Here is a 10,459-nt window from a genome sequence, read left to right on the forward strand (position 1 = left end):
ATTATGCGTTATTTATAGAAACATTTGAAGTTTGGTACATTTTCTGACCACCACTGTCGTAAATAATGTCTAACACTGAATATAGCATGGACAAATATCTATTCAACACTATGGGGAAATAAAACACACCGCGCTATATCAAACATTTATTGTCTAAAACACGGTATTGGCGAGTATCCACTCCAAGTACATGTCGACCTTAGTGTACAGGCCGGGGTGCGCCGGCTCCCCGCAGCGCACGCCCCACGACACCACGCCGATCGCGGACCAGCGACCGCTTGACATTTGGTACATTAGCGGACCGCCACTGTCACCCTGGAGAAAATAATTAAGCTATTACATAGCTCCTATCGCGGGCCGTGAGCGCGGGAACCGAATCCAGAAATTGCGTAATGAATAACCTCACGCTCCCCACTCCGACGGACACGGAGGTGTGGCTTGAAGGCATAGCATGCAATAGCTTTACCGCGGCAGTCCCCGAGTGCCACACGTCTTTTTTATGATTGTTTTATTCATAAATATTACGGCCTATTCTTTGGGAAAGATTGAGTGTGGGGGAAAATTTTATTTTTCTTGTAACTAGGACTAGGAACATCCATTTTGCAAATAGGAGATGTCAGAAATGGGTTGTGGCTATAAGTATAAGGTATAGACTGTGTACAATCATATTATCTACTGCAAAAGCCAGAAAGAATATTCGGGAATAAATGAACATTACGTCAAATAAGTAGTCGATATTACCTGACAGGCATCCTTGCCTCCTTCCCGGCCACCAGCACAAAGAGTTTCATCGAACACAGAATCAGTGAAAGCTTTCACACATTCTTCGTGTCTCCACACAGGTACTGAGACCTCCATGAGGACATCGCTGTGCGGCCCTCCGTAGAACTGTGTTCCCCAACCTAATATAAAAAATTGAAATTTTATCGCACAACTTGGTACCTATTTTTGTAATTGATTTATGGATGTGTTAAAATAAGCAAAGTTGAAAAAAAAATATATATAATTAAGTGCAAGGTATATAATATGTTTAAATCAGCAGATTTCAGATTATTAATTTAACTCCTGATGAAGTATAAAGAAAGGCAAGAAAGCGAGATCAAGCTCCTAAAGTAAATTAACATACTTTGTAAATATGACATTGGGGAATTATTCAATTTCATAGTAGTTCGGTAAATAGTGCCCATTTTATTGCAGCTTAACTGAAATCCTAAAAGATATTTCATCAAATACCTTTTAGGATTTCAGTTAAGCTTATTGTAAAACAATTTCCTTACCTATAATGGTAGCAATTTCATTGTCCAGCTGTGTTCCCCTTGGTGGCAAGCAAATGGGCCACACATAAGTATTAAATACAGTTGGTCTATGTAACTTCAAGATGGCTATATCATTGTGATAGTTAGAAGAATCGAAAAGCTCGTGCTGTCTAATATCAATCACTCTGAAATTGTATGAGCGAGAGTCGTTGTTTCTACGGAAATCGTATTCACCGAGCCGCACGGATAGTTCTTCGGCTTTCCAGCTGAAAAGGTTTTATCGTTTTATGAGATCATTGTAAAAAAATCTACGGATCATGGAATTCTTTATCAGTCAAATCTAGTCTTAGTTCTGAATTGCGCAGAAACTGCCAAATTATCTATTCAACCCAACACCTGAAGATTATAGGTACGCTTTATATTTGCGCACTGACCAAGCCAATTTTCCAACCAAAAATTATCATCTACAACTAAATTAATAAACTATCAACGTCGATCTAGATGTAGCAAGCAAAATGGCAGGTGGGCCGTCTGATGTTAAGTAGTCACCTCTGCCCATAAACACTTGAAGCGTTACAGGTGCTTATGAAAAGTACCATCACAAAAATGTCACACACAAATCACAATTCAATACCTACCGTCTAGTACAATGCGCAGCGGTCATCACATGTCGGTCAGTGATGAGAGCTCCCCCACAGTATTGCTCGAAGCCGGGCGGTGTGATGGACGCCATCCACGGCCACTCGCGCGGGTTGGCGGGTCTTGCACCGGTCACACGGCCTTGTGCGCGCGTGCTTAGACCACAACCTGAATAGTTGAGTTTGGTGATGATGTATGGGATAGTAGAGTGAAAGCTTCTATGAATCTGATCTGACTGTGATTATGTCTAAAGACAGAGCAGTCGCAATACTAAAGAGTACCATATTTACAAATATGTTAGAATAAGGCGAAAATGAATAATGTGAGCTTTTTGGCTGTAGAGACAGAGAAATGTATCATGTAGTTACAAGGTGGAATTTATGTAGATAATTGGCAAAATGTTGCGCGGGATTTGGCAAATATGTTTAAAAAATAGGATGTCGTAGTAAATCAGGATTAAGCAATATGAAATTAATAATGATCAGAATGGGATGACGTAGAAAGTGAGCTATGATTGCTTCTATAGAAACAATATTATACCTACATATGTTTAGGGAATGGTTTAGGGTGATAAAGATTAGTGATTAAGTGGTTTCTGAAAATGATTTAAATAAATGATAAATAAAATAGCAACTTACATTCACTTGAAAGAAATATCGGCAACTAGGGTGTAAAATGTAAATAAAACACGTCACTATTTAGAAACCCTTTAATATTACACACCTCTGTTATCAGCCCTGGTTATTTTTAGGCTGATTTCATCTTCATCGCGCGGTGCGGTGGCAGGTAAATCCCCTGCCAAAGCGTCAGGAGCTGCTTCACCCATACCATCGGGACAGCAAGTACCGATCGATCTATGGAAAAAGTTTTAATAATGCAATTGACAATTGATAGCGTTTATTACAAATATTTTACATTATTCTAACTTCCTAACTAACATTATAAATGTGAAAGTAACTCTGTCAGTGTGTCTGTCTGTCTCTTCACGCCTCATCCACTGAATCGGTTTCGTGATTTGTATGAGATTTGGTACAAATATAGTTTGAGATATTATGTATAGGATATTTTTTATCCCAAATATCCCACGGGAACGAGACCTATGCGGGATTTTTTCATTAACAACTCGGGTGAATGCGCGGGCGGAAAGCTAGTATATATAATGTACAAATATTTTATTATCTTCCAGCAGAAGTCAGTACTACTACAGGATGTCAGAATCCACTTTAAAGTATAACATTGAAGAAAAATACGTGAATATATTTTGCGTATATAAATACTAGATTTCCGCCCGCGGCTTCGCCCGCGTTTTCAAAGGAAAACCCGCATAGTTCCCGTTCCCGTGGGATTTCCGGGATAAAACCTACCCTATGTGTTAATCCATTACCTTCTATATGTGTGCTAAATTTCATTGTAATCGGTTCAGTAGTTTTTACGTGAAAGAGTAACAAACATCCATACATCCATACAAACTTTCGCCTTTATAATATTAATAGGATGTTGTAATGCCTTATTTTCATGCTCAATTTGTTCATTTAACTTTTTACCGATCTATAGGAATGTTGTACATATATTAAAATTGTAAATATAATGACCAAACATCCCGATTTGGCTATGTAAAAGGAAATCGGTAATTATTTGACTGTTAAATTGACAAATTAGTACTAGATACCTTTTAGGCTTTATAAATAGGTCTTGTATTCGAGCTGAATTAATAAATTTCAATATTATGTACCTATTTGCAAATTGCAATCAAATGATCAAACGATAATGTAGAAACTGTTTCATTATTTTATTGTATCTAAAAGGAGACACAACAGAGATATAACATAAATTACAAAACATCTTAAGTGCTTATTACAAGCTTATATTATAACGTTATAAGTAAAATATTATAGGAACAGAATACTCACGAATGTTGTATTATACAGATATAGTCCATAAACTTCATGAAATCTTTCTTGAACTCATCTTGAATACAATAGTGTAAGTGCCGGCAATGGCCTGTTTTGCCATTGGGGAGAAGGCAGGCTTGGTAGGGCACATTTGGCTAGAAGATAAACATAATTTGTTCTATAAGCCTCTTACTAGACGCAAATGATGAGCGCATTGTGTGGTAGATTGTGTTATTTGTGGCTAAAAGTCGCGCGAATAACGTAGATGGTTAAATATTTCTATTTATGACCTACAAAAGCTTTGACGGCCCTAAATTTGTTGTAAAACCAAAGAGCTTATGTTTTTATATGTGTACACCAAATACAAAATTCAATAATATAATCTCTCTTATCTTTCTAAAGCATTGTTTTTCCATAATGAAGTCTACATTCCTCAGATTCCAAAACTCCAACATTAAAGAAATTTATACTTCGAATATACTTTAAAACAATACACAAAATCCACACGTAAAAGCTTACCGATAAAAAATTGCAAAATAATGCAAGCGATCGTTCATTTCGAATTTTAATAAATCATGTTTATTTCAATATGTCAGCACCTTTAGCCACGCACATTCATTTAAAGAAACATGCAAATTGTATTGACAAAGTTATTCATTATTACCACCAAATTCGAGATCAAGCTGATATCAAACAATATTTAATATACCAGCTGTGTTTCGCGGTTTTACCCGCGGATAAAACAAGAGACAAATACTTTCATTGCCGATTTCTAACGTTTCTTTTAAAAAGTAACCAATATTCGACCCTGGTTCGTTAGCTATTTTTCTTCTATACATAACAGACGAATAGATTTTTCGCATTTATAATATATATTAAAGTTATATATCATTCCGATATTGTGCAGATTAGGACAGTGCGTGGGAGGCGACACGCGGGCGCCAGGCTTGAACTCAAATCTCACATAATTGAATTGCTCTCTCCGATTTGATGATCATTCAAACTGCTTTTGCAATAGTGATGAAATGTAAAACTTGCTTAAGTGTGGCGCCTGTGTTGAGATGTCCTGCTGTTTTATTTGCGTATTTTTAGAATTATCGGGAAATAATGAAGGTGAAATATATTTTTTATAGGCTATTAATTTAACTTGAAATTCAAGTTTAATTTATAACAGTTAGTTGAATAATTCTTAGAAATTGTGTTAGTTTTAAAATGCACTGTGAAAAATAGAGTAGGTAGGGGAGACCGGGTTTGGTTGTCTCACGGGTTGTTTGTCACAGCGGTCTTAACACAAAACTGAACTATCGAATAAGTCTGTTGAACAGCGTGGCAAGAGCGATACAGTGAAAACGCTGTCCCAACTTCGCGTCAGACCGCTCCGATCTGCCGTGAGGGCCTCACACGTGTTTATTGTTTTCGCACAGCAAAAGTAAATTTTTGTGCTGCTGTGTCGAACCTCGTAATTATACGTTCTTGTTTAACAGTAATAATCTTTCAGTTCATTTGATGATGATGAAATGTGTTTTATAATATCGTAGTATAGTTTTTTAGATATTCATTGATCGGAATTTATTTTCAATTTTATTTTCCTAAAACGTGTTATGGGGCTCGTTGTCACAAATTTTCGGGGGCTGGTTGTCACCTATCAACCAGCACCCTGTATGCGAGATGACTTTAATTGCGTTTTGAGGTTGTTTGTTTTAGCCGTAAATTTTCAATCAACACCGGAAAATCACCCTAACAAACCTGCTGGAAGTCCATCTGTCCTTGATGACTCTATATTGACTCACGATTATTATTGTTTGCTAAAATTGTGATTGATTAATATTCAGACTGAAATAAAGACCGTAGACACGGTTTCATTTGGTTAAGAGTTCTTAATTAAAAATTATTCCGTAAAATTATAAGACCAAAGTGTGACTTTCTATTTATAAATTGCCTGTTATTTAGTACGTGACTACCTACCCTAGGCATTGTGACAACCATGCCTGACCCGGGGTTATAAGTCACATTTTTCTTTAGAGTGAAAATACAAAATATTTCTACAACTGATAATATTACACAAAAATACGTTTATTTATTTTGTAACAGAATAATTACACTATCTTTTGATATACAAATATCATTCCTAAACAACGTATTTTGGAAGTTACATAAAAAAAGTTAAAAATGTGACTTTCATCCCCGCTCTCCCCTAACTACTAGCACATAGGTACTTCTTTATATAATTTTGATTAAGATATTCATTTCACATTTAAAAGAAAATTATTTTTAGGATTTTAATCGCGAGTTCCTAGTTAAAATGTCCAAAATATCTTTTTGCTACATATTTTTAAGCCTACTCAAAACAATTACAGAGTTCGACTTGAAAAACTATCTAATTTATACTTAAAAACAAAAATAATATAATTTACCTGATCCTTGTTGAGTTCGACGAATCGTTTAGTTCGGCCGTGACCGATGTGCATGCCACCAGCTGCGACCAAGTCGTGCCATGATGGATCTAATTCATCAGCTGTAAAAAAAAGCTTCTATAATAGGCATGACGAAAGATTTTGAAATTCTCTTCCATAATGTGTGTATACGTTTACTATACAAGTAAAACCCTATATTTAGGTAATATACTTAAATTTAACGAAGATTAAAGCCATTTTTCAAAAAATATTTAATATCTGTGCCAAAACAGCTCGCAGGTGTCATGGCGTAGGCGTGACGTCAAACTTTGGTAAATACGTAATTATTTGTACGCATTGCGAAGAAAAATAAAAAAATCTTTATTTAATATGTGTTATAGAAACGAATTACAAAGTTTATAAGTGGTGTGCAGTATTGCAGTGTGAATCCACATAAAAATAATGCTCAAAAATGTGTTAGTAATTATTTCAAGCGAAAAAATAATAAGAAATTATTGTATAAAGTTGGCGCGGAGAATCCCGAACCATGTATTCGTGAATTCGCAATTATATTTCTGTTCTGAGTCGATAAAGCATACGTGAAACAATAGAAAATAAATAAAAATGCGTATTCTCAACATATTCATAACAACAAAATACATCTGACGTGAGTTGTTTACTTATGCGTGACGTCACGCGTGTTTTAGTCAAAATGGCGAACTTCAGAATTTCAATGTTTTATTTTATTGATAATCTCATTAATCTTAATGTTTTTAAGATTTCTAAGTCGCTATATTTAATTTATTTATTATACATTTTCCCTTAAAAACACTAATACGATCATTTATGGATACTGTCGTCATGCCTATTTAGTGTTCACAAAAATACTATACAGGGTATCCCACTGTTGGTATACTAAGCTCAAAGGAGGTTATAGTTTTGCATACGCTGAGTACGTAAAAAATAATAAAAAAAATCCAGACGCATTTTTTTTTCAAATAGATGAATTCTTAAAACTCTATGTGTACACCCATAACAAGCGAGCCGCCCAACTTTGCCACCAGCACGTGAGCTATCGTTTAAGATTATGATTAAGATTAAAATGCTCATATTAGAGAAGCGGTATATGCCGGCTGCGCGAAGCTAGAGAAGAAAACATGGATTTTCAGGAAAAATTTAGCAAAAAATTTTGGACGTAATTTTTTTTAAAGTATTTTTTACGTGATCAGTGTATGCAAAACTACAAGTTCCTTCGCGCTTAGTATACCAATAGCGGGACACCCTGTATATACAAATATATATTTTTGAGACTTAAAAGCCGAGCCTCTTTGGCATAATTCAGAGATACCAAAATCATCGCCTTACTCCATAACGTGACGGTATTGCCATGACGTGACCTTGAAATTTTACTCTCATCGCGCCTGAAGATGTTTCACTTCAAAAATGTACACGGTGATCCTTGGTGGTCTCAAAAACACAATTTGTAGAGAAATACATAAATGAGTATGCGAAGTTAGTACGTGAGTAGTGCGGACATTATTCAATGTTCAAATGATTGTATTTTGATAGGCTTATAATCGCTGTTGTACAATGATTACAAATGTTATTTTTAAAGATAAAGATATTTTTACTTCGGAATTTAAAGTAATTAATTTATTATAATTCGGATTCCAAATTAAAGCACAATAAACATAATCATTCGTAGGAAGCCTACCTATAAGATAGATAGGCTTCCTACGAATGATAAGATAGTTATTCTATTTTCCAAGGAAACACACATTATATTTCATCACCAACTTGTACTAAGGCAATCAAATATTTCCTCGCGGTTATATTTTAGCGACCATTAACAATTAAAATGTATGACTTGAACAAATCAACAACCTGCATGTTTTGATTTATTGAGATTAACGTGCTATGATAATAAAATTGATTGAGCAAGTATGTATATGAAATAATCATTTAAAATTCTATAAAATCGTAATAAAATTCAATCTTTAAACTGAATAGTTGCAAGTTTATTTTTGTGTATTTTCTTATTTTTATTCGTTGAAATTAAATTATTTATTTTTCATTGCATTAGTTTATAGTTTATACTTAATAATATTTTTTTAATAAATTTTATTTTAATTTTATTACACTTTTGGTTACTTAGATGCTCGTCAAATATACCTAATCAACATTTTTAAATCTCATAAATTTGTACACTCATATTCAACTGTGCCAACGCCGAAAACAATCATAATTTTTTTTATAATTAAATATTCTTATTCTTATATTTGTTAACGCATAAAATAAAAAGATCTTACAAATAAGTTTAGATCCCTCAGCACTCAGCACCGCCACAAATATCGTCAGGAGGAACAACATGGTGGAAGGCCTCCCAACAACTAAATCATTATAATTTAATAATTGGGACGACGGAAGTTTGTCCTGATATATAATCCGCAGGATGTTACTTTGATAGCTAAAATATATCATCGCAATTTTTATCATACTTTTTATTTTTATTAATTAGTGGTCGGTAAAAATTTTTGTTTGACCACCATATTTTTTCTTCATTAATTCTTTTTGGTAGTTAAATAATTTTAGCATGAAAAGCATTATCTAAATGTCATAAAGGTCTTCTAAAGTCTTTAAAAACAATTTGTGTAATGTTTTATGGTAGATTCAAACTCAAACTCAAACATTTATTTATTCAATTAGACTTCTTCTAGAAGCACTTTTGAAACGTCATTAAGTACGTATTTTAACATTTACCACCGATTCGGAAAGCAGTATCTACGGAGAAGAATCGGCAAGAAACTCCATAGTTGCTCTTTTTAATCATGTCAGATTTACAATTTTACAAATTACATATGTAATAATATCATAATATTATATTATCATAATATGCCAAAGAACTGTCCTGTGGTTTTTACGCGACAACCCTCCATGGGTTTTTATCTTCCATATATTCCTTAATACTGTAATAGGCTCTCTTGACAAGTACATTTTTTATATAAGATTTAAATTTAGAACTACTTAACTCTTTAATATTATGAGGAATTCTGTTGTAAAAGCGTATACCTTGGCCCATAAATGAATTTTTAACTTTAGCTAGCCGGAATAATGGCATTTCAATTTTATTTCTGTTTCTTGTGTCATAACAATGTCTATCTCCTACTTTTGTGTGTAAGTAAGCGTTATTATGTACATATAAAATATTATTAAATATATACTGCGACGGTACAGTAAGGATACCAGTATTCTTAAAGAGATCTCTTAGTGAGTCTCGAGCACGCAAATTATATACAGAGCGTATGGCTCTTTTCTGTAATATAAATATAGTTTCTATATCTGCAGCCCTGCCCCATAGCAGAATTCCATAGGACATTATGCTATGAAAGTAGCTAAAGTAAACCAATCTAGCCGTTTCTTCATCGGTGAGATGCCTTATTCTTCTAACTGCATATGCAGCTGAGCTGAGCTTAGCAGCGGTGGTGGTAACATGGGCCCCCCATTGAAGCTTCTCATCTAATGTCAAACCAAGAAAAACAGTCGATTCCACAGGGTATAATACCTCCCCGTTTAAAATAATATTCCTTTTCACCTTTTTTACATTTGGGAGGATAAATTCTACACAATTTGTTTTTTTTGTATTTAATAGTAAATTATTAGCATTGAACCAATTGGATATGCGTAAAAGAGCAGAGTTTACTTCGTCAACATTTGTGTCATGTCTATCCACATTAAAAATTAATGAGGTGTCATCTGCAAACAGTACTATTTCACACATATCCTGCAAATAATAAGGTAGGTCATTAATATACACTAAGAACAAAAACGGTCCTAAGATAGATCCCTGCGGAACACCTATGTTAATCGGCGCACCGCGAGATTTCTCTCCATTAACGACAACGGTTTTGATTGGTAGGCAAACTCATAATTGAAGTTATCACTAACATAACCGATAAAGATACGATTTGCATGTACGTATATATGGTAAGTAGTATTTAAAAATACATAACTGTATGATTTAATACGCATAATAAATGACCGCTTCAGGCGTTACTTTATAAATACACAAGGCTTGATACCATATACGAAGAATTGAAAATTCAACGACCTTTAATTTGTAATCTAGTGACCGACCTGCCTTGATATGAACAGACTGCTTGTATAGTAGTGTATGATGTAATTTTAATTACATATTATTAAAAATCATACACATTAACATTGAACATTTGGATTTAACAAGTGTTACTATTCATTAAACCATTAATTTGAATCTGAGACT

At 34.1% G+C, this 10,459-nt stretch overlaps 1 protein-coding gene across 1 annotated transcript; it reads right to left on the reverse strand.

The window, feature by feature from the left end:
• Positions 1-132: 132 nt before the first annotated feature.
• On the reverse strand, positions 133-8,576 carry LOC149899590 (venom protease-like). The gene is made up of 8 exons (XM_090113753.1): positions 8,490-8,576; positions 6,202-6,302; positions 3,806-3,942; positions 2,619-2,749; positions 1,895-2,063; positions 1,278-1,522; positions 742-902; positions 133-315 (listed from the first exon to the last, which is right to left on the reverse strand). The coding sequence occupies exons 1-8, from the start codon at positions 8,548-8,550 to the stop codon at positions 154-156; spliced, it is 1,167 nt and encodes a 388-aa protein (XP_089969879.1). The 5' UTR covers positions 8,551-8,576; the 3' UTR covers positions 133-153.
• Positions 8,577-10,459: the final 1,883 nt, after the last annotated feature.

The sequence above is a fragment of the Colias eurytheme genome, chromosome 20, assembly GCF_061535395.1.
Source record: "Colias eurytheme isolate Ceu_HAF_F1 chromosome 20, ilColEury1 Martin Lab GWU primary, whole genome shotgun sequence".
Taxonomy (NCBI): domain Eukaryota; kingdom Metazoa; phylum Arthropoda; class Insecta; order Lepidoptera; family Pieridae; genus Colias; species Colias eurytheme.